Genomic DNA, 25,655 nt, shown 5'->3' on the forward strand with positions numbered 1-25,655 from the left:
AGGAGATGGCTCCCGGCCTGGTGCCCGAGCTGCTGCCTAACGAAACGCCTGCCGCGGTGCAAGGAAGAGGCTTATGGTTCACACACCACGCAGCTACTCCAACCAGAACCATCTGTTGTCCCAGCAGGTCAGGAGTGCCCTGTCACCTTGGCTGCAGCACCTGCACCCGTGTACCAAAGCATGAAGGATGGCATGTGCTGTGGAAGCGGGTCCCGTCCCCTGCCCTCCCCGCCCTCCCGCGCGATGCGAAGCACACGCTATGGCAGGCAGATGAGAGTATGACACAGACTTACATCCAGCGAGGGCTCCGGCATGTCGGGTGCTCCCTGTCCACCAGCCTGACCCTCTAAGGCTGAGGAGGGGTTAAAGGTCAGGTCACTGTGTGGATGGTTGCTAGAAGCGGCCGGGGGTGGCTGCCGGGACTGCTGGGTAGGAGGCCCGCTGTGATGTAATGGCTGCCCTGACTGGCTGCTGGGGTGAGGGACGTGCAAACCTTGCTGCATGGAAGTATGGGACTGATCAGTGCTGCCGGGATGAGGGATCTGCGGAGGAGGAAAAAAGCAGGAAAAGAAAGTGAGGCCACAAGGTACAGTGCTCGCGGTGCCTGACTCTGTAACTGCATGTTATAAAACAAAATAAATTTAAAAATTACACACACAACAAAAAACCCCAACAAAACCAATCAACAAACAGCAACAAAAAAAGAGAAATAAAAAAGCGCCATTGGAAAAGGAAACTCCATATCCCAATGCTGGAGGGAGTGTTTCAGCTTTTTGAAGGTTGTCTGCAAGGGGAAAAAACACACTGAACTTGTGCTGTTTGTTTGCTTCCTTGTAATGTGGAAAACTGTGTATGAAGATGCAAAACAATGCACCACAAAGAGGAGGGAAGGAGGCTTATGGGCGCTGCTCAGCATTAGTAAGGCAGATGCTTTTGCCCTAAAAAATGTTATGAATGAACAGAGAATTTGTTGAATGATCCCCGTGCCAGGAAACTCATTAACTGAGAAAATGCATCATTCTGCTCAGCTCCCCTGTTCGGTAGCTTCCTGACACTGCAGCCTATTCCTGTCTCAGCTCTGTACAAACATCTTGCAAACACCAGCTCTTCCCCACGCCTTCCCTACTTTTCTTCTATGACTGCAACACCCCTATTAAAGGTTGAAGGTTTTCCTTGCTGATATTCCTGGGTTCTGATGGCTGACAGAACCAAGGCACTCAGGAAGCACATTCCCCACCATGAGCTGAGCTGCTGTGGGTGGCTGCACACCTGCTCACTGCCAAGTACACTGCCTTAGCTTCAACAAAGCCAACAATCACACTCTTTGTATTCACGCTGTGGATGAATTATCTAGCAAGAGCTTAGTGGTTTTTTATGTTTTCTGTGGGGAATAAGCTACCAGTCCACATGTGTCTTCCTAACCCTATTACTAAATGGGGGAAAAGTTTTTCTCACATGACAGGGAAGCAATAAAAATGCACAAGTCCAATTCTTCCTTCTGCTGCATGTCACATTTAATGCTAGTGGATTCTCTGGGCCTTGACCTTGGTGCCATGAGAAAGAAGTGTCTGAATGCTTCAGAATCAGATATCTCATATTAATTTGGCATATGGAGAAACAAAAAATGTAAACATTTTTTGAGGAATGCTACATATGGGACAAAGTGAAGCTGAAATAAAAGAACAAATACATACAACAACAGCATGAAATTCATCCAGCCAAGCCAACAGAAACCAGCAAAATGCTATGTCAGTATTCACCCTTTCATATCACATAAACTGCAAAGTTATCTTAACTTCAGCCTTCGGCTTCAGAAAGCAAAAGGGAGGTTATTACAAAACTTAATTAAAGAGTCCCATTTAAAAAAAATAGAGAAACAAGTATTTTAAAAATACTTTTCACCACTCTTAGGAAAAGTGAAACTTGAATACTGATCCATTGGGACAGTCACATTCAGCTGCGTGGAGGTCCTTTTCAATACTTTGGTATTATGAAGGTTTGTGGAAATGATTCTACCTGCATGGTATTTGGCTTTCTATCCCATATGAGAGTTTAAAGTAACTGGTAAAAAATACTGATGTACATTTCTCCTTTGGGGTCACAGTTTGACTACTGAAAAACATTCTCCAACACTGTTGTTACTGTAGGGTTAGTTTGTACAAAATCTGCCCACAGATCACACTTTAATGTAAAAGAATTTGCAGCCCAAAAACTTGTATAAATAGATGTCTGTCTTAATAGTACTGTTTTCTTCCTCACTCACTGCGAACATGTGCAACAGAAAGTGTGGAAATTAGAAAGCTTAATAATAACAACAAAAAGTAAAAGTAATTTATGATAGTGTTGTTAATGTGGGAAACCAGTTTCTGGAAAAATCCAAAACCAAACAGGATTATATTGAAGAATCTCTTAAATTTATCCCTCAATGCATAAAGCAAGGGTCATGCTGGCACATTTATATAAATAATTATTTTAACCAGGAGAGGCATTCATGTGCACTCAGATTTCAAAACAAATAAGCAGGTTAGAAATTCTACATTGTGTTCATACAGGCAAGGATTTAAATATATATTTAGCTGATAACACAGTCACTTGAGTCCTTAGACAATGGGTGTTTAGGGAGTAATTGTTTATTGTAAGACTTAGGGCAATCATATTCTTTGAAGAGCCATTGCAGATTCCAAATCCATCCGACTTCGGCCACTGACTGCACCAGCCCCTTAGTGAGCAAGCAAAATGCTCAGGATGGGAACATTTCTATTGGCATTCAGCTAACTGATGATAATTTTGCTATGGTGCAAACACATTGTAAGCAGCACACTTTGGGTATGTTTAGCTTGCACCTGCAACTCCCACCATTTTATTCTGAAAGCACTGACCCTCACTGTGAATGCAGAGTGTAACAAAGTTGCCTTTGCTTGCACAGCAAGATAATTCCAGAGTTGCTTTTAGCGGCATAAACTTCGGCACTCTTAAAGCATTTACAGTCTATAAAAGAAAAGCTTCGGGCAGACGACTACATCTTCAGCTTAACAGCACAGAGCAGCACAACTCTACAGCCCAACAGTGACCTCTAGGAGTGCTGAGATGTACAACTGTGGAGCAACAGGGGCTGCCACTGCACAGCAACGTTCTGTCTCTGAAGAAAATTATTAGTAGAAAAAAAATCACCAGGTTAAGTCAATGGTTTATATCTCTCTCAATTACCAGGGTCACAGTTTTACCAACTCTTTTGCTGTGTTAGCTACCAAAACTGTTAAAAGACGCCATCCTTCCTACCCTGCTGATGTTCTTGGCCACTTTTCCCATCCACCTGTTTGCCATGTCTGCAAGGTGAAACCTTGTAGATATGCACTAAATTTCTCCACCCTGCCCCTGAATTAGTTTCCAGTCACATCAGTACCTGGGTCCAGATCACCTCATGGCTGCAGTAACACTTTTGCTGAGAGGGAGGAAAAGTGAAAATAGAAACAAGAGCAATGACTTTTTACATTAGCACGAGCTCATATCACCTCCCTGTGTGTATGAACCTATGGTTGCTCAGTCACTCCTTACACTGTCTGCAAGAAGCACTAAACTAGAGCTAACTGAATTCTCTGTTGTCTAAAATGTGGTTACAATTTCTGAAAACAAACAGGAGCTGCCATGATTGCGGCAGCTGTTCTGTAGCAATCACTGTTGCAATGTGGTATCTGTTCCACAGCTCTCAAAACACTCTATGCTGGGGAAGAAGTATTACTTCTGGTCATGTTTCAGATCCTGCTGTTTTTCTTCTTCTATAGGAATGGAACAGCAGTGTTAAGGGAAGGAAATTCTGATTGATCCATCCCTGGTTACCCAGCCCTAATACACTGGGCAATTATCTGCATTTCCTGGAGTGACCTACAGAGTATGTCTGGAAGGATCAACTTTCTCTGCCTACCACTGTGTAAGGGCCACCACATAAATCTTCAAAATAGGAAGCCTAGGAACTTCCTCAGCAGCATTCAGCTCCACTTAGAGAGACCTCAGGTCTAAAAGGACAGAACATCCAATCCCAACTCACCTTGAAAATGGCCAAAGTGAATAGTATGTGCAAACTACAAAAAGCTGCTAACTGTGTAAAAGTAAAGACAAAGCCATAGAAGAGCACAGGCAACATCTTAAAACCTCCGTTCAATCACACAATTTGTTTATAGTTGTTTTTGTATGAAGTGTCTCTTCAAAGATATGCAACTACACAATTTAGGAATGTGTTAAAGGCATGTATTTCTCTAAAAGCAGTGATTTTTAAAAATGCCTTTCTTGAGTGTCTGTTAAAGACAGTTCATTTTGAGAGAAAAGGACAGAGGATAAGAAAGAAAGAGGAAAGCAGAGATTTTATAACACTGAAAAGGCTGTGTGGGAGCACTAAGAGTCCTCAAATGTGGACTGAAAACTGCACAGCCACATTGACAAGGTTAATCTAATTCTCCTCTGCTAAAAGACCTGAAAACTGATTCTCATTACAGAATACCAGCCACTGACATAATGTAGGAATCTGCTTTAGCACTGTTTCCTATTCCCAAATGATATTGCTTGAGTAGCATGATAGATGAGGGAGAAGTGAGACAAAAAAATTGCCAGCTATCATAAGCAAGTATTAGATTTGCTACAGATTGGCCCACAGAACTGGAAGCCCATTAACATTTGCCTAGATACCCTCCCACAGCTCTGGAACATGCATAGCCTTGAGGAACTTTCACTTCTGCTATATGTAAACAGTCCCATTTTCAGAAAGCTACAAATTCTTCACTTTTGTATTCAACTCCTTCATATCCTACCACTTCAGAAATTTCACCAGGGCAACAACTAAAGCAAAGGTATGCCTGATGAAGTCAGGAGGCAGGTGCCAGATAATGGGAAGCAAAGAATAATTCCTTGTGACTGAAGGAAAGCAGCTGTGAGTGGCTCAGGCTGGTTCACCCATTTCCTCTCACTACTGTATTCTGATACTGTGTGGTTGATTCTTGTGCAGAGAATTCTGACCACTCTGTGCTGTGTATGCCGAATTTGCCAGTGTGAAGCTACGTTTGCAGCATGCTTGTCCTCATTTATTAGCCTGTAAAGTGGTAAAGTCATTACAGCTTCTGGACTCTTCCTCTGCAGACAGTCTTGGTACCTGGACTCTCTCCAAACTATACGAAGAACTCTTTCTCCACTCTCTTCTATTTCTCACCATCCTCCTTGGAAAACCCACTGCCAGCTAGAGGAGACATTGACTGAGTAGGCTTTTGCAGAGCATCTGCTACCACGTTTCCTCATTACATTCTGAAATTGTACTTTCTAGGATTCACTAAAGACACAGCACATATGACTTGTCAAGTTAAACATCCTTCCTGTGCAGTAACAGCGCACTTTAAACCCCCTGCTCTGCAACTTAAATGAACATAAAAGGATGTATACACACCCCACACACAGAGCTAAAATAGATGACTAACCATGCCTAAGAGCTAAATGCTGCTGGTAGCTTTTCTATCACCTAGTTGCTGCAGTACTGCATTTTCTGGAGATATATAAAGTTCTGTATAGAAAACTCAGTGCTCTGAGCAAGCTGCTTTTCCAGTACAGAGTTCTGCCTCACCATCTGAGACCTGAGTAACCTCTATTTTTCAGTCTCTTACATTGATATTTTCAGACCAGTGGCAGTGTCTCTCTCTGAAATCTGCAAGCTTGTCCTATTACCAAAAGTTTAAAAGTGCCTTTCATGCTACTTGAGTAGAATTCCCCCTCAAAATGCTTTGATGCAAATTTTGCCCTCAGAGAAAAAGCCAGGGAAGATATTGTCCCTGCTCTGAAGTCATCCAATATCTTGCTTTAACAAGCTGTCTCTTGGAGATGGATATTCACAGTCCTGCTGGCCTAGAGAATGAAGTACATTTTTTTTTCATGTGTCAGAGCAAAGCACAATGATTAATACAAGCACACTGAGCCAGGTTCTTTCTTTCAGATAAACAAGCTTAAATGACAATTCAGAAAGTGCAGAAATGCTTCTCCAAAAACTCAACATTGCCAGAAACGAAAAATTGGCATTTCCGGCATTTCTCAAGACTACTCTATTTCACCAACTTCCCAGGTGAGGAACCCACAGAAAGTAAAAGCAGTTCATAAGGTGAGTCCATCGGCTGGATGAGAGCTCCTTACCCCACCAAGGAGAATCTACGTGCCCAGCACCATTACTTACAGATTCCTGCATGGGGTGACTGAGAGGTTTGTCAAGAGCTGCCATGCTGCTCGGCATGTCTGGGGGATGTGACAGCTGTGGCCCATGCATGAAGTCATTCATAGATGTGCCACCAGGATTCCCATGTGGGAAGTCAAAATTGCCATGACCTTGGTAACTGTTGCCTGAAAGAGAAACAGATGTGATTTGTTTCCAATGTTGATCTCTCCGAGTACCTTGCAGGAGCTGTGAGATGTGACACTGAACTTGACAAAGCTGTGCCCCCAGTGCTGAGTGAGCGGGGACAGGGCACTTGGCTCCCAAACACTGGCTGCTGCAATAATTCATTTATGTGTTGGAACTAATCGAAAACTGCTGACATTTTGAAAAACTATTGCCAAGTCACCACAGAAACTTAACCATGCCGAGAAGTAAACAGGATATTTAATTCTATGGGATATTCATATCTGGAAGCATCTCAGTGTAACAGACTGGCTGCCCAAGTCCCAGATTATTTATAGGACCTGTGTTATTTATGGCTGTGCTTCTACACACTCAGTAAGACTGCAGCATTGCTTCAGCTTCTGATGAAAGTAATTGACAGAAGTGAATCTGCAAGACGCCACAATGCCAGTTCTTAGCACAGCCTCCACTCTATCCCTTCATAAAAGGTATAGGAGAGGTGTTCTTATCTTATTGGGGCTCCCAAAAATCTTACGAAATTCACTTGACTGACTGGATTGACACACATATCTTGAAGCAGGTCTGGAGTCCCCTGCTGCTCTGCAGGACAAGTACAGCATGACCACTGTCCATGGGGATCTAGCCCACCTCAGCCCAGGGATCTCCCGAATTCTAAAGCAAGCAGGTATCCCAATACAGGGATTTTACTCTTCATATTTTTTGTCAAGATTCATCTCTTAACACTTCCAACTCAGATATCAGCTCTAGTGGCTTATTTGCTATGAACAGCAAAAAGTGAACTAAAACTATTCACCTATTTCATACAAGCAACTGAAGTGGATGATACTGAGCTCTGAAATAACAGAACACCTCTGGAGCTTGCACAGAGAGCCTGCAATTTGTCAGTAGAAGTACCACTGTTTTAAATATTCAGCTCAAGAAGGGAGTTTGACAAACTGAAGTAGTTGCATCATTTGCTCTTTAGCACAGCTTCACAAGCAGAAGTTTAATCTTGGAGGAATAGTAGTCATTAGCCATGTAAGAGTACTTCTCAAAGACGTCAGGACTTTGATCTATCATGTAAATACTGCAGAGCCTTACTAATTCTCATTTTGTTAATCTGCAAACTGGATGAGTCTCACAGAACATAGCTGGTCTTGCCTTGCATCAGGAATAATTAATTAGCAGGCAGCTGGAATGTGGTCTTGTAGTACTGAATATTTGTTATGTGTGCAAATTAAACTCCAGTATGCTTCCTGTCAAACCCAAATAAACAAACATAAACCACAGTAGTAATACTACTACTACATTGCTCTGAAGAACTGTTAATCAGAGGACATTATGTAATTGCAATCACTAAGTTTCAGTGCATGTATTGATGGAGAATAAAGATACAAGGCACCATGCCCAGGGAGTTACAGCCATGCAGCAGCAAGCCCCTCTCTGCAGCAAGAGCAGTGCCACATGCTGAGGGAGAGACCTGTCAGACATTTAGGAAATCTGGCACACTGTGCTGACATCCCTACTGCAGGGCCAACAAGTGGGCTTCACCTGCCACTGGGGACTCGGGGCTCCAAGGAGCAGTGACTACCTCTGCTACAGGACCCATAGGGGAAGGCAGCAAAATAACAGTCTAGGCAGCAATGCTCACACAAAGCCTAAACCCCACACACGACGTGGCTATCCTGTCTGCTCCTGAGTATGAGCTGGAAATATGGTGAGGAATAGACAGCTCTGTTCTCAGGCTCTGACTGCACTTCACTCCTACTAAATGGGGGAAAAATATGTGATTCAGTGCTCTTGGCTTTGTTATAGTAATCATTCATCTGTTTGAAAACCTTGTAAGTTTTATCATCTGTCATCAGTTTTGCAGTCACTGGAGCAAATTAACCGTATTTTGCACGCAATCTATATTTTTCTTCAACGCCTGCAAAAAGCACATGTATCACCTTGTAATCAATTTGGGGATTCTGATAGTGTGAACAGTTGGTCTTTTCCCAGAGCTGAACTGACTCATATCATGTTACTTGCAAAAGAAACAGTCTCTGGTTTCATGTTTTCAGAATTGCCACTATAATTGAGTTATTCACAACATACCAGTAATTTGAAAGCCTATCTCCATTGCCTGCATTTAGTTCCTCAATCTGGTAGCACATGGACAGAGGAACTCAAAAGTAATTTTCTAATGCAAAGGTGTTTGCAAAGCAGCTAAAAGCTCTTTACAAATTGTCCCTTTTCTGGTGGCCTATGGAATGTCACTCACCGGGCCACAAGTTAACCTAGCAGCCCAAGTAGCAGGGTTAATGGGTCAGGTTTCCTACTTATGTAGTACCAATGTTTTCACTTGAGATTTGAACAGAAGGAAAATGCACAGAAAAAAAAGCAGAAATATGTCTATTATGGCAGGCCATGAATATAGAAGATAACATACAGTGTTTCTTGATTCAGGGAGGGCTGCGTGACTATGAATATGACAAGCACCAAAGACTTAAAATATTAAATAAAATAAAATAATTAAATACTACAATATATAACTAAAATATTATACTTACTAAAATATACACTCCATTGAACAGATGAGCCTTAACTGAAAAGACTTACACAGAACTTCAGAATTGCAGCCATATCATTTGCTGTCCTCATGCATCACTCTGAGAGGATGCACTGACACACCTGAATCACAAGGCTGACTGAACCACTGAGTGCTAGAGTGAGCAGCTGGGTGCACAAAGCCATAGCACTAACCTTGGTTACCATATTCAGTGGAGTTGTTGCCTCCTGGAGGAGGGGGTAGGGATGGGTAAGGTGACGGGCCAGGACCCAAAGCTGCAATCATCTCCATTACATTTGGCATGATCATCTGGCTTGGACTCATTGTCTTAAATCTTTTTGAGGGAATGCCATCTGGGTCATCTTTGATATGAATATCTGACTTTATAGGGACCGGCCTCCAACTGCAAGTTGGATCAATGGTAACTTCTTCAAACTCGGAGCTGTAAAATAATGTGAAAATTTAGCATTAAATCAATTCTGCTGAAGTTTCCATAAGAATCTGCAAGGTAACCAGTGTTCTGAAATGCTCTGGTGTAATACAACATTAAGATCTTTTACTCCTCAAGAGTGTGCTGAAAGCAAATTTAAAAAAGGCAACCATGAGAGCACATTTCTATGTTGATCCACACAATGAAATCCAAACATATCAATGTGGTTTGCCACCCTGAATCAGAGGGACTGCTTGTAAATACAAGAAAGCATTTAATCCTCCATTCTGGCTCTTCCCTCTGCTTCATTGATAAGGCTGCCATTAAGAGATAACCCAAACAATATCTACAAAGAAGATGGAAACTGGTTCACTGTCACCTGCTCCCCCCAAGGCGCCATGCAATGGAATATTCAAGTTCAATCACCAAGATCTATTGTGGTGTGACTATCTCAGTACTCATTACCATAACTCCTATTGGATGTCAGGAGGGAGATCACTTACTTTTGTATAGCGTTCAGAATACCCCACATATACTGGTCAACCTCCAAGCCCTCCAAGAGAGCAGTTTTACTAAAAAGTAAAAAAAAAAAACAAAGCAACAAACTTCATGTTAGAATATTGCAAGGTAAAGAATGATTTGAGGAAACAGTTTTAGTTCTACATCTACATTAGCAGGATATTTACATCAAATAGATGAGATAAGGATATATCTACTTGTGTGTGTCCACAAGCTGTTCACATTCTTTAAGTAATTTTCTTAGTGAAATACATTGCAAGTTTGAAGTATTTTCAAACATAGCAGATCTCTCCTGTGAACATCAGTTCAGTTACCACTACTTTTTTAAAATTAGATCTTTCTCTTTTTTTGAGGTCCACAGTACTATGGCTGCAAAGCAACTAAGTGTTACAGCTACTCTACTTAAGATCAGCACAGATGGGGACAGAACAAAACAAAACTGGAAATGATTTAGCTGTGTAGACACTTAGATCTGAATGCAGGTGCTCATGCTCAGAGACAAAGGACAAAAATTTAGCCTAAATGCATGAATACATGAATTAAGAAGGCAAGATAACCAACTCTCATTATATTTTTAGCCAAATATAGAAGACAGAAGAGATTTGGGCAGTTTGGAAAAAGCACTTGTGTGTTAGGGCACGGATCAGCCATGGACAGTAATGGAAACGAGCTCATCTCCAGCCTGCCATGTCCTGAGAACAGCCAGAACAGGCAATCCTCACTGCTGTTTGTACCTAACACTGGCTGGCAGAGCAAGGACCCAACTGGAGACTTGTGCAGAGCCAGGGCCAGCTGTTACAGCCACAGCTGCTGGAGCTGAGGAGCCCTGGTTCCTCAGCTGAGGCGGGAGCCTGCTCCCAACCCTGTGCACAGAGCACAGGAGGTGACAGACACTGAACTGGCCTGCAGACGTCCTGCTGGGTTTTCTGCCCAGTTAAACACAAGGGTGGACAGTCTGTAACCACTTCCAAGTTCTTCTTCCATTTTTTCTGCGGTATACTAACTCATTGGTCAAAACATTAGCTTGAAATTATACCAAGGTATCCATACCTCTTTTTCTCTAAGCAACAACTCCAGCTTTTGCTCCTTGGAAATTTGTTACCTTCTTTTTTTTAAAGTAGCCTGATTCTGGATTGTAGATATCTACCTTATCAATGTAAATATTTGAACCTCTTTTGAACCCTACATAACCCATAGATGATCTTTAATGAAATCTTGTGAGGAAATATCTTATTATATGTTTTTGAATTTCTAATAATCCAGGGTGGTAAAATATTGCAGGAATTCTCATCAGACTTTATGCTCTTTAAGTAAATGTGATATATAACCTTATTTCCTACAACTTCCTTCTTCTCTCCTTCATGATCTTAAATATGATCTGAATTTGGTCCAATTGTGTACAACTGCATTTTATGTAGTATGGATGCACTTACTTGCATACTGGACACCGCCAAGTTCCTCTTTCACAGTTCAGTTGCAAGTAAGATTCCAGATCAAAGCACTAGGTATCGAAAAAAAACAAAAAAAGGAAAAAAACAAACCAGACAAAACAAAAGGAGACAAAAGGAAAATACTGTATTAAATGAAGCAGTTAGACAAAAGTAAAACTGACATGAAAAAAGCCTCCTAGCACTGAAGACTAAACCAAACAGCTTACTTTTCTCCTCTACATTAAACATACCATACAGTTAACTGTTGAGGCTTACAGACACAAATGCCATGTATTAGGTGCTCCCACACTGAAGGTACTGTACCAACACGTGGCTGAGGGAGCCCTGCCAGGCACTGGCACCCACTCACTTGGACATGCTTGCAGTCGTGACCCCTGGCTGGGAGCTGGATCCGCCGGAATGTGATTGGACACTTGAGAGACACTTTGATAGCAGTCTGCTCCACCCCATCTTCCCCATTTAGTGTTGCATTGCCAGAGGAAGCTGCTACACTGCTGAAGTTCCTCTTGACTGTTTAGGAAGAAGGTGAGAAAGCACAAGTGTAACACAGAAATATGAAATTTCTTCAACATTTAAGAAATTACTTCAACATCTAAGGGACAATTGAATGAACAATACACCCACACGGGTCTTCTGAGTAATTCAGAACATTCTCCTGAACAGAAAAACCATCACACATGCATATCAGCTATATTCGTAATCAAATTAAGTGCCATGCAAGCACCAAAAGCAGGCCTAGATAAATAAAGAATTAATCTTTCTTTATCGGTGAGTCAAAGACAAATATGGGGGAAAAGCCAGAGAGATTCTTCTGGAATAGGACAGTCCTCTTTAGGAACTAACTTGTGTCCTTGAAACTTTGTTACCTCCACTCAAATAGCCATTCATCTATCCACATCATGTTCTGCAAATTCCTTAAGTACAGCTTAAGGTTATCAGCAAACAAGTAAATCTGCTGTAGAGATAGCTTATCACAACTCAACATAGACATTGTGGGAAATCATCACCCCCACGAGAGGCAAACTCACTCTTGGTGATACAATGTTCTGCTGGGAGGAGGCGTTTCTTTAGTAGACCTTGGAGCACGGAGCGAACCGATGGCCGGTGCACCAACTGCAACACGAACAAGTGCGACTGCAAGGAAACACCTTTTGTTAGGAAGAGAACCCAACACACAGGTTAAACGTTTGGGAGTGTTAAATGCACTCCCAAACTGAGCTGCACTCTTCCCTTGGACACTTGGTTTCTGTGAGAGCCTGAGGCTTAAACATAAAAGCTGGTTCTGCTCTGCTGAGGGCACACGCTCCCTTATGGATATTCTGCACACTGTACAATTGCTCCATGCTTAATGTATAGAAGAGCTTTAAAAAAGCAAGGATTTTCTGCATTTTCTCCCTCCTTAATATTCAGTATACGTATAGCTGACATATTAATCTCTGAATCTCTGACTTCAGAGTTTATTTTAAAACACTGGACAGCCTAGCCTATCTGCCTGCCCTCAGACTACGTTGGAAGTTGTGAAAACAATTTGCAACTGATGTGCCTGGAATCAGCTGAATCTTCTTACCCAACACAGAGCTCATTGTGGATTCACAGGATGCTGCCCCCTGCTCTTTTCCACCAGATAAATGACATTATGCAGGGAAACATCCGTGTGAAGTAAAGAAAAATGGGTGGATGGCTTCTTGTCAAAGTGCCTCACACCATGACCTTGTGAGAGCTAGCAGCTTGCTTTATTGTCAGTGACAAGAGAACAGTCAGAAGCTCTGACTGGATTTGCAGAACAGTCTGCATTAAAAATACAGTACTCATCCCTGAGAGTAAGTAACCCATGGAAAAGGAGAAAGGGGAAAGCTGAATGGTCTACATTGCATCTTTGAATATGAGTTTTTCATCTGAAAAGGTACTGAAAATTCATCAGCAGCACCAATGTTGATGTTTTCATGACAAACCAAAGACCATTTAATACACTGTGTAAATGAAATTAGTATCATCAACAGTCTTCATTGCAATCATCTACTTCTACATCAACAGACTTCAGCCCCCTTGCTGCATAGGCACACATGAGAAGGTAGGAGATAAAATTCCCTCCCCTAGACCATGAACCTTGTCAGAGACATTGGAAGGACGCCACTACATTCTGCAACAATTAAGCAGCAAAAATTTCCATATTAGCACTCTGTGTCAACATCATTAAGTAAAAACCTTACCAGAAAAAGGCATTAAAAAAAAAGAGAGTAAGGCACTTTCAGCTAAGGCAACATTTGCAAACTGCTGTAAATAGCAGAGTCAGCATCAGCAGCTGCAGCCCTGGGCTCGGTGTACTTACACAACAGCACGCTGTGACTGTAATCTGAATGGTGTTTCTCCCTGGCTGGCAGACGTGCTTTAGGTGCAGAGGTTTATGAGATGTCTTGTTGTCACCACGTTCGATGGTAAGTGGGGTTGCATTAACGCTGACCTGGACTGAAGCTGGCCAGTTTGTGTTCATTTGTCTGTCTTCATGGTGATAGCACTTAAACTGCAATTCCAAGTCAGACCTGCACAACAATCAATAAATCTTCCTTTAACTTTGCTTTCACACTGCACAGGGCGGTGGTTTTTATGCTAGGAACATTTTTCTTGATCAATTAAATTATTTTTCTTGAATTATTGCCATTAAGACTACAACATACTTCCTTCATAAAAAACCCTGATACTTCCTTCATAAAAAGCAAGCCATGATGAATTAATGATGCAAGCATGCCCCAAAGTTGTTCCTATTTTACACGAATAAAGTACTTTTCAAGGAAACATCTCAAACCTCTTTGCGAACCCAACCCATGGAGTGATCCTGCAGAAAGAAGAATGTCAACATCAGGTAAGTCCTTCCTGTGTTAGGAGTTAAGAATGAGGAAGCAATATACTGCAATGGTTGTGCTGGAAGTCTGGATTTTTCACTACCTCAGAGCACTCAAAGAAGCATTTGAATGAATGCATGTCAGACAAAACACAAATACAGCTAATCCTGCCTTAGAACAAGTAAATCAGGTAAGATAAAATGGCCCCTCTATCTTACTCCCCACCAAAATCAGCTTCTGTGATTCTAAATTAACATGGCTGTGGACTAAATCGATCCAATTGAGACCTTCTTTCAGGGCATGAATTCCTCCCACCTCCCCTATAATAACTTCCACTCACTATTTAGCTCCTCAGAAATTAGTTCTATAACACCTTCAAAAAATGAAAAGGCTGAGAAGAAGTTAATTAAAAATTAAGTGGGTAGAGACTATGACTTTAGTTTCATAAATGTATGTTAACCTTGTGTTAGGAATGAGTAATTTCAAGAAGAAATTTAAAAGAACACAGAAAACTGAACTGAAATGTCAGAATTCTGCTGTTCTTGACAGCAAAAGACAGCTCAAAGTTTATTGTGCTAACTTTAAAATCTATGTTCCTGAACAATCTATGTTGGCTGAAAGAAGATATCTTTGTAAGATCCAAGAGGAGCAGCTCATTCAGGAGATTAACCCCCTAATTGCCATTTTCCTTACAAAGACTTCAATCCGACTCAACATCATTTCTGGATTCCAAAACATCAAGATTTAGCAGTGGACACAAGCATGTGGGCTTTTTAAAAAGAAAGTTATAGAATACAAATTACCCGACCTTTCAACAAAAGCCATCTACACGAAGTCTTTTCAGGCTTTTTTTCATTATTTTATTAACCATTTTCTGAAAGCTCACTCTGCAGGTTCCACTCAGTTTCTCACCTCAGGAGAGCACAGCACAGTGATCCTGGAGGGAAGCAAGCCTTGGTAGCTCTGATATACAAGGCAAGCAGGCAAGGTGAGCAGGCCTGCTGAGTGTCACAGGGGTGACAGACCTCAGGAGAGCCTGTGTCCTCAGCACACAGCGTCTCCACCATGCAACATTATTAACAGCACAGCAGTGTGAAGACTGAACCAGCTTCAAGGAGACATTTTCTCTGCCTTCAACCTTTCTGTTTCTCGTAACCATGAAAGGTTCCCATGGGGAGAAACATACTTGCATTGCTATTCATTATGTGTGTACACGTGAGAGGTTTTACCGAATATTTTAACTAGCAGAAAAATACTGAGAATTGGCTCGGTTCCACCATTCTCTATAACAACCAAAATCCATCCACACATGTGACTAATTCATTTTTCTGGCATCCATCCAGCCCTGAGCTTAATGTGAAATGACTTCATTACAGGACTATCCGTTCTCCCCACTGTTAACAGGCTTTTCAAAACAGCAGACCTGAGCACAGTTTACCTATGAGTCTTCATTAAAATAAGTTTAAATAAAGGCTATGTGTTTGGTGAGCGAAGGAAGAAAGAGAGAACAGATATTAAGAAACAGCCTCATGCCTCAGTGCAGCACTATAAATCTACTGAATGAGCCAGCACAATCCCCAGTAGTGATTACTTATTAATAAGAACTGGCAAATAACTGCCAAAACTCCCTGTGCTGCGAGTACTCCACGATAATGAAATGCAAGTAAGCAATAACTGACCTCAGAGTTAGGTGTTAATTATTGGATGTGGTCTGCCTGCAATCTCCCTCCCTCCCAACCCCCAGGCTCCCTCAGGGCACAAGGGCACTGTGGTAGCCAGGACTCCTGCATCCTGCATCAAGCCTCAGCTTTAGAGCCAGTCTGTCCTGGGCCAGGACCTCACACTCTCCACACCTGGAAAACACAAGTCTCCAGTGGAATCCAGTGAATGGGAAGAAGATCCTCACAGGAAAAAAACTCTCTGAAGTTACACCTGTAAGCAGCCTCCATGCGAGATCCCAAGCAACTAACCAGCCTCCACAAGGCACACAGAAAGGCTCAGATAATGCAGGGTTTATCCTGCCTCAGCCAGGATAAGCACAGAGACACTTTATGAGAAAAACCAAACAAGGAGACAAAATTATTCTGTAGTATTTGAAAATATATAAATCTAAGAAAAAATTAAGGCTCTGATTGTCATTTGATCTAAGGTCCTTCCATGAACATGGTGCAATCAAAACATACCCTAGAATCACTTATACAGATCTACATTAAATACAAGAAAGTACCACCAAGGAAAAATATTCCTCTGTGCTGGAAACAAGAATTCACTGTAAGTGAAAACCAGAAGCCTTTGTATGAGGAGAGCTATGCTCTCACATTTCTGAGCTGTGCTTACTTGTGGAGTCAGAGAACAGGGGAATTAAGAAAGTTAACTTTTGAAGTTTGGAGGATTCAAGCACTTGTCTTTCCAAATGATTTCACTAAGCCTCTAAATGGGTTCTTACTCTTAGTGGGTTATTCTTCATTATCAGATAACTCTGCACCATTTAATTTAGGCATTAACTCCAAGAGCCCTGCAGAGCTAACATTTCAGAGGCCACTAAGCACCTGGGACTTCAGATTCCCAGATGGAAGTTTGCAGTGGTGTGGGTCAGGGAAAACCCCACTCCCGTTCCACCCAGAGCAGGAAGGATGCAATGGTTGCAGCGGTTTTTCAGACACTGCATGCTATGAGCTATCAGCAAGGACACACAATACTTGTTGTAAAGCATTTTAGAACATGCTGTCTCTGGGAAATGACAGGCGAGAGTGCCTGCGAGTTGAAAGCGCCTTCTTCCTATCCAGGCTACAATTTTTCAAGTGAAATTCCTGGCAAACCTAAGCGCAGTGCCTGTGGCGTGCCGCTCCTCCCTCAGGGGATGCCTGACTCCCCTGCAGCAGGGCTGAGCTTACCTCCACATCAGAGTCTGGTGCACGGTGGGCCGCAGGTGAAAGACGTGGTTGCTGACTGCCAGGTTGTGCTCCAGCCGGAAGGGCTCCAGGACAACGCCGTCCCGCACAGGGAACGTCAGGCGCAGCTCGTCGTTGTGGTTGGCTGGGATCGAAGAGGGAGAGAAAGTGTGAACTTTCCCTTTAGCATCTGCAGTGCAACAATAATGTGGGTATTTATACAGAATAGTAACAAATGCACAGCGATCTGCTACTGGGTCTAACTTAGCAGGCTCAGGCACACAAAAAAATACAATCAAAAGTAACTCTATCATCTAACTGATACAAGTGACAAGGCTCAAACTGAACCTCTTCTATTGTCACCCACTTCACATTAGGGCCATAGCATTCCAGCCACCAACAGAAACCACGCATGGCAAGAATTCCTGGTTTTTATTACAGGATAGGCTCTGTGTCCAAGCTTACTCTGTTGGCAGAAGATTGAAAACAAATCTCTTAATAATGTCAAACTGTGATAATGTTTGTTTTCTCTGCTTTGAATGGGGATCAACATTACTCAATTAGTTTCAGCAGTTTCATCAGCTGAAACTATGTGATGACCGGACACTGGTATTCAATTACTATCTGAGCCCATAAAATGAGATTTTGAGGTAACTTACAGCTGATCTATGAAGTCCAAATGGCTTTAAATCCTGTGTTCTTGCCCAAATAATACTGCAGCCCATCTTCTACTTGATTTTTCAGCTATCCTGAACTCCAGAGCTGCAAAGTGCTCAGGCAGCAGTTATTTTATAGAAAACATAAGGTTCTCCCAGCTCCCTAGTAAATGATAGCTCCTATTGTTCATCAGTCACTTCAAAACCTCAAATATCCCATGCTAGTATCCAGTCAGAGAGATCTTGTTATTCCTGCCCTGTTCCCAGCCAAGTGTAGCTGTGAAGTTGAGTGGCTTTGAAAGGAACATATATCAATTTCTGGCACAGTACTGAATATTCCTAAGAAGCCTGTATGGATCACAATAGAGACACTGCTATAAATATTCACATTTTATCCTACTCTGCAGTGTTGTTCAATGAATGGCTTTGCCCTTGAACAAAACAGCCCAAATAGAAGTTCATATAATAAACAAGCCTACAAAGCACACACAACAAAACCCAAAGTCAAGGAAGCTTCCTCAGGAAGCATATTAAAGGAATAATTCTGGAGTAACATCCTTACAAGTTTAACCTGGAAGAACTTTTCTGATATTCTATTTTAGAAAAGCATAGCAGTCTTTATTCTGTCCACTGGCCCAAGTGAGCCTACACAGTGCATGCCACCTATTGCCACTTAACAACTCCAGCCTCTCCCAGGGCAGCAATCAGAGCTACTTTCCAGACTCTGAAATGCATGGGGCAGAGAATAGAGGAACAATAAATGACTGTGGGGGCATTCTGTTTGCTACTCACTTGGAGGTGGTGGTAAAGCATTGATATTTGGTTTAATGTCAGGTGGGAATGGCGGTTTGACATCCTGGTTGGGTGACAGGTATGGAGGAATATTGCTCCCTGGTGTCATGGGTGGCGTGGGGTTTCCTGGAACAGGTGAATGAGGGTAATTTGCCACAGGTACAGGCCTTGATGGCTAGAAAATAAATAACATCACATTGTTATTACAGCCTTGAAATAAGAATAATAAGCCTTGTGAACAGCACTGTTATCAAATATCAAAGAAAACGGTCAAGGGAGGGAGGCCCCTCTGTTTCTGGAGAAGTAACCACAGCATGTCCCATGAGGCCTTCAGGGAAGAGGCACACTAGGAGAGCAAAGCAGGAACTGAAACCAGCAGACCAGCCAGCTTAACTCAGGCAATGACCAGATACAAGCAAGGCTGCTAAAAGGTTTACTGTGTTCTTCTGAATGCTCTCTTTCCAAAACCAACCAGCCATTTGCTTCAGTTTTTCCACTGAGCCACAGCCCACCCAGCCCTTTGTATCCCTCTGCCTTCCTCCCAAAATAGCCCCAGTGCACAGAAGCCCACACACACAAAAAAAAAAAAAAATTAAAAATCTAAAGACACACAATTAGCCAGTTTGTTTCCTTTCTACTTCCATCTATCCTTTCTTCCACCGTTGTTCAACTCCTCTACTCAGAATTAAAGCTCTGGGGGTCAGGGGATGTTTTTTATTTGGTGCACCTACAACTTGAGCCTGTTCCTAGTTTGCTGCTAGCTAAGATGTACTGATAGAAAAAGGACAGTTGAGTATGAATAGCAGCTATGTATTAAAACACCTTTGCTTTATCTTCTTATAATTAAGGAGATGGCTACAGTCAACAGAATAAACCAATAACCCTGATGTGAAGGAAGCTGACATTAAACAGAACTGCAATGGCATGGCTCATGTACCATAAGCAGAAACACAGGACAGTGTCAGAAAATGAAAATCTTTACAGACAGCCCAAGCACTGTGACTTCAAATCTGATTCTGTATCTAAATGCTGCTCTGCTAACCTAAGATACTTGAGCCTTAAACATTCAGGTTTCCAGCCATTTTTGGTTTTTATATTTGACATACACAGTTACTATCTGCACAATCACTACAATTCTAAGGTTCAGGTTTGTTTGTAGAATTTTCCCCCTAACCAGGATAATCTGCCTTTTTAACAAGACCTCTTTTTTCCTAACTGTTTCCTGAGCAGTCAATATTTGAATACAATATAGGGGATTCATTGTAAAGAAACAAATTCCTTGTCAGAAGTATCTGGCAAACAAAAAACTTAAACCCCAAGTAAAAGAAATGCACATAAAATATATTTTAAATCTATCACTTAAAATTTTGACAGAGATCTTCTGCAGTTACTTTAGCATAAGTGACTGCACTGGAATTATTATATAGAGGATCTGTCTGCTCCTCGTGTTATTCCTAACAGTGAACTGCAAAAGTTGCCATGATCCAACAGGCATTCCTTTGGGTACCACAGTGGACAGCATAGTTGCACACAGAAGAGATGCTCTGCAGAAAAGGGTTTTGCTTTCCCTCTTGTTTTCATGGTGTTTTCTGTGTGAAACCCTCCAAATAATTCCAATTCAACAACAATGTGCAAGTCAGATTCTTTCAGCCTACATTCAAATTCAGAATGAAGTACAGATACTTCAACAGCTAATGCTTTAAGCAAGTCAGAAGATCAATGGTCCTCCCATTTTTATACTCACTGGAGTACCTGTGTGCAATAGATCATTTGCGTGCATTTCAAAGGTGGCAAACCTCAGCAGACCCCCAGTGCAACCTCAGTTTGGAGAATACAAAGTGCTCAAGATGTATCCATACACAGGTTTTAGGCAACATTTTAACAACTCTAGTTCTTGCCCAAAACCAGCAGCACAGAGGGAGAAGACTGAGAAAAAAGGCGGAAGAGGTTGGAAAAAGTCACAGAAACTTCAGTTCAAAGATGAAACCTACAGCTGTAACACCTTTTAAGTTTGGCCTGGCTTAATCCAGCAGCGACCACTGTAGGTCCAAAACAGGAATGCTGCAATGGGGAACTTGTTTATTACAAATTTCCATACTTGTATTCTTGCAGGGGACCATGAAGAGGTGAAAACATTACACCTGAATCCCATTAGGTACTTCTTATTACAAGTTATTTTTAAAGCAAACCCAACATTTTCTTGTAAAAGCCTCTAATGAGCTGCAGCAACATTCAATTTGCTTTATGAACTGCTCTGAAGTTGCAATGCAACTTGGCTGATTGACGTGATTCTGTGATACCCAAAACACTGGTAAAAATGTGATGTTTTTTTCTCTTTCCCTAAACTACATAAAAGCAGTATCTATGAAACCATTAACATGACTTCATTGATAAATGGCCACCAGAACAGAACAAGACAATAATCTCAGAATTCCTACCTTGTAATACTGCCCCATGTTGACTGTTGGAGGAGGGTACTGCCCTGTGTTTTGCTGGCTTGGCATCCTCTGTCCAGGATAGTTGGGAGATGTGAGGGGTCTCGGAGGGTTGGGAGTGGGGTACTGACCAGGCTGGTTTGGAAACTGGCTATTTGGTCCATACTGCTGGTTTCCATAATTCGGCTGTTTCAGGGATGCAAGAACACAAAGCCATGTTTTATGCAAGCAGCTTTCTTGTGTGGTTATTAGCATACATTCAGAAGCGCAATCAAAACAAACAAAACCCCTTCAAATGAATACTTCTCAAAAGCATAAAAATCTTGCAAACCAAAGGGGGGTAAGACACACACACTCAGCCTTGTAACACTGTCAAAGGGCACTGTGCTTGAAGAAACCAGAATTACAACCAGATGCAAAGTTCACAAAATTTCTGTGTTTTTGTAAGTGCTACCACACCCAAGCCTGGGGCTCCTTTTTCAGATGTAGAATGGAAGCACAAAAAGAAGGAGTTAAATAAATAAATAAAACCCTGGAAGGGACGAGAGCACAGAAGATGTATTGTCCATGCCTGCCTTTTCAACCCAACTGCTCTGCTGGCCTCTTGGCCAGAGGGTTCAGCAATACTTTAACAGCTAAGGAGAAGCTCTTACTAGTCATAAGCACTTTGCTAATGCTAGCTAAGACTGCCCTGTGGTTTTAAAATTGAAGTAATGAAAACTGGAGCTCCAAAGGTAGTAGGATGTCATTTTGAAAAATAATGTTTCCTTAAATGAACCCTTCAATAAACAATAGGCAAGTATCATCTGCAAAATTCCAGCCCAAGAAACACGCAACATTTATGGCACTGTTCAGAACTGACTTGTTGGAAACATGAACGTATTCACTTACAATGAAAAACCTGATTCTGAAGCAGCAAAAAGAGATTTAAAGTCATCCTTAAAATATGAAATCTGAAAAATCATGTGAACAAGCCACATTTTGTGTTTTCTTAGCTTGTAAATAAGTTCTCCTAAGAGAAGCAACTCCTGCAAAAGCACATCCCTTTTTTATTACTGCTTAGTTTTTTATTTAGAAAAAACATAGTTTGCAGAGCAGGAAAGAAATATAGCTCTGTAGAGTAGGCAGAAATGTTTTCTGTATTTTCTGCATGCCACAGTCCTCTTTGCTGTGCAGTTTCTATAAACTCTTAGTACCATAATTATTGCCAGGGCAGTATCATAATATTCAGAGCTCTACACCTGCTGCTGAAATCTCAGCTGAATAGAGAATTTCACCAGGAAATGATCTCTGAAGCTACTAAGTGATGGCTAGATTTGTAAAAACATTTAGGTGTGCGTAGGTGTTGGGAGCTGCTGGAATTCTAAAAAGCCTCTACTGCCCAATTCATACTAACTTGAAGAATAAAACACATCGGTGCTTTTAAATCCTAAAAGCTCATTTGTCTCCATCTTCAGTTTTCTAAATTTCTCTAAAAATGTGACCCAAAATATTTTGCCCTGTCAGATTACAAGTCAATGGCAATGTAATTTTACCTCTAAAGCCATTCAGATCTCCTGTAGCAGCATGGGACCTTGTTACATGCCACAGAAACTGCTATTAGATAAGTGCTGACAGAGAGGGATTTGAGTTCAACATTATTTATATTCATCTTAGCTACTATGGAAATCAACACTCAAAAAGTTTGGAAAACAACTCTTCTCTAAAAAATGACTGCTATTTCTACTGGTGATACAGTACAATGTCTGTCCTGTATTTCACTAAAAAATAAAAACCATCCAAGAAAACACAGATCAGATATCTACTGGGCTAAAATGAACTATTTCACCCTCAGTGTCTCTTCTAAGTTGCCACATTAAAAGACTCCACTCATGTGATGGAACCCTGTTTAAGATCTATGAAGTCAGCATGAGAATCTTAGAATGATATTCTGGTTTGGGGCCTTTCTTGAACTTAATGACCATCATATGGACTAACATAGCAAGGGTTAACCTCAATACTTTAGAAGCTAAAAAGGAAGAGCTGCTCCTGCTAATATTTTAATGGCTGCACTCCTACCAAGGCTGGAACAAAGATGCACCTATCTTAGAGGGATGTGCACCATATGTTGCGACTTGCAGTCAAAGGAACAGCGTCCACAAAAGACCATTTATTTATTTTATTACCTCTCCTGGGTATGGTCTCTTTATGCCCTGTATAGGCAAAGACTGGGGGCGTGGGCCTGGATAGGCCTGCTGAGGCATCCTCTGCCCATGGGTGCTGAAGGGGCTCATTCCAGGAGGCCGAGGCTGGTTCATGCCCATGGGTGGCCCGCTCATGCTGGAAGGCGTCATTCCTGCTCCCATGCTTGCTGGGTTCATGTTGCCTGGCATAGAAGCAGGACCACGAGGACCAGGCTGGTTCATAAACTGGTTGTTGTAAGCCTGAGTTGGACCCATCTGGAAAGAGGAACAAACCTTCAACGGAAGAAGAAGAAAAAAAAAAAAAGAATAAAATGCGACATGCATTTATAAAATGGAAGAGGGAGCTGAACATGCTTTTGGGGAAGGGAGGAAGGGGAGGATTTATGTCGCATTTTCCTTCAATGGTCTCTAACATTTCATGGGCGGTGAAGTTATTTATAATAAAAATCCAATTGGATTTGTAAAAGGCATAAGAATGGAAGACAGATGTAAGCCTAAGGTGAGAAATTAATTGTTTCAACTGGCTGGTCTAGTAATGAAAGGTAACAAGTTAGGATGTTGGCCGTGCAAATAGAGCACAACACCACAGTTCCTAAGACCCTGTGCTTTTCATCACCTGGCATATAGGCTCTTATACTTCAAAATTCAGAGAAGTAAAAAAGGTAAGGAAGAAAAACCCAAATTGATCAAGCCCTTGTTTATTTTAAGAAAAAAATGCTTCCATGACATCATAACCTGCTAAAAGTTACGGATCACTGGAAATGTACATCTCACATAGCTGCCCATATAGACAACATTATTACAAATCAAATCTCTCTTCTATTGTTGTTTCCCTGTTTGAAGAGAAATAGCCCAAATAACCAACTGCAGTTAGCAAAATAAACAATTGTCCGAGAGCTACAAAACCTATTGCAAGATTCTAGTACATTTCACTAGGTACTCAAATTTAGAGGGCTGGCAAAGACAGCAATAATGCATCATGTCAAATGCAGCTGTAAATGAGAAATCTTCCATTTTTTTTAAGGGGCAACCCCTAAACCACAAAATACAGTTAGGCAAGTTTTATTGGGAAAAACACGGCGACTGACTCATACCTACATACACACATTCCAGCAGTTTCTCATAAGCACTTCTAACCATGCTCATGCACCAAAACAAACAAACAAACAAAAAAATACAGTAGGCACCCTAACAAACACAACAGTGAGAAGGACAGCCAATTCCCTGTAATGCTCCACATCAGGCAGGTATGAAGACATAAGGGTTTCTCTCTTACCGGTCCATACTGATTCATGTCCTTATTCTGTGTTTCCTGAAGGGCTGCCACAGTGGCTGTAGCTGTAGCTGTTGCTGTAGCAGCTGCAGCTGCAACTGCAGCAGCCGCAGCAGCTGCAGCTGGCTGGGTGAAATCAGCTGGCGGCCTCGTGTGGGGGGGGATCCCCATTCCTGCAGGGGTATTTGGGCCTCCAGGGTAACTAACAGGGAAGAAGAGAAAAGAGGAGAGAATTAAGATGTGCCTGATGGATTTTGTTTTGAATGTTGGTGTGACTGTCACCTGGAACTATTCCAAAAGCATGTATCAATGACTAATGAGAGCCAGCAGGCCAGGTAATTAGGTGTGTACAGGAGATTTGGATTGCATCTACAGGTTACACCTGCCACCCAGGTGCAAACAGTCATAGGACTGCCACTGGGATTGCAAGGCATTGCCAGCAGTGAGCTTCTTTGCAGCTCCGTAGCTTCCTGCAAAGTAGAGCTGAACTGCTGAAAGTAAATGCTCTTTTCCTCAGTAGTGTAGGGGCAAATGCACAGGAGCAAGAACAGCAAACTTCCTCCAAGACAGCACATTAATCTGCCTCAGTGGTGAATTATGGCAAGTGTTCAAGATATTATAAAAGCATTTCTCCCTGAACCTTAGCAGAAAGGCCAGGAGAGACCCAATGCAATCGACTCCACTGGATCCCACACTGTGTGCTCTGCAGTTCCTGCCCATCTCTTTTACTGATCCTGAGATAAACCAAGCTAAGCCAAACCACGCCTTTCCCACCTCAAGTTACCCAATATCTTTATAAACATGGGCCAATTTATTGTGCCCATTTTAGAGATGCTAATACAAAGCTGAAAAAACTTTTTGGCTTTTTCAAGGTCACTCGGTAGATCAGTGGCAGAGATGAAGGAAGAGATAAACACTGTCTGAGTCCCAAGCTTATATTCTTCACAGAAGACTGCCTATGCTAGCAGCAGCAGTCTCTTCTGCAGCCTTTGCACTGGCACCATAAATTGTGGTTTCAGTTAAGTGCCTTCACAATCCCTGCTCACAAAGTATAGACACAGGAAGTCAACATGTAACTAAGGCTATTACTTTTGGATTATATGACTAATGCCGCATTTATTCCCCCAAATAAATACACAACACAACCATATTTTTAACAAACATCTTCATTACCAATTCTTTTCAAATTCCTGCTGTGGAGTAAGTCCTTGGGCAGAAATATTCTGTTGCATAGCAAACTACTTTGCCCAGTACTCAAGCTTACTCCTCC

General features: G+C 41.8%; 1 protein-coding gene across 7 annotated transcripts in view; it reads right to left on the bottom strand.

Annotated features, from left to right (window-relative positions):
* Positions 1-25,655, bottom strand: part of ZMIZ1 (zinc finger MIZ-type containing 1) — a 335,745-nt gene that overhangs the window by 7,738 nt on the left and 302,352 nt on the right. For 5 of the 7 annotated variants that reach the window (XM_084210758.1, XM_084210757.1, XM_084210759.1 and 2 more), the window contains 13 exons: positions 24,389-24,587; positions 23,095-23,385; positions 20,933-21,115; positions 18,495-18,669; positions 17,050-17,191; positions 13,645-13,855; positions 12,344-12,449; positions 11,665-11,825; positions 11,298-11,365; positions 9,849-9,917; positions 9,110-9,357; positions 6,203-6,366; positions 294-542 (listed from right to left, as the gene is read on the bottom strand). In XM_084210758.1, the coding sequence (XP_084066884.1) occupies positions 294-542; positions 6,203-6,366; positions 9,110-9,357; positions 9,849-9,917; positions 11,298-11,365; positions 11,665-11,825; positions 12,344-12,449; positions 13,645-13,855; positions 17,050-17,191; positions 18,495-18,669; positions 20,933-21,115; positions 23,095-23,385; positions 24,389-24,587 (2,266 nt within the window). The remainder of the gene's footprint in view (positions 1-293; positions 543-6,202; positions 6,367-9,109; positions 9,358-9,848; positions 9,918-11,297; positions 11,366-11,664; positions 11,826-12,343; positions 12,450-13,644; positions 13,856-17,049; positions 17,192-18,494; positions 18,670-20,932; positions 21,116-23,094; positions 23,386-24,388; positions 24,588-25,655) is intronic. The other 2 variants (XM_084210760.1, XM_084210761.1) reach the window with 2 other exon arrangements.

The sequence above is a fragment of the Fringilla coelebs genome, assembly GCF_963513975.1.
Source record: "Fringilla coelebs genome assembly, chromosome: 8".
Taxonomy (NCBI): domain Eukaryota; kingdom Metazoa; phylum Chordata; class Aves; order Passeriformes; family Fringillidae; genus Fringilla; species Fringilla coelebs.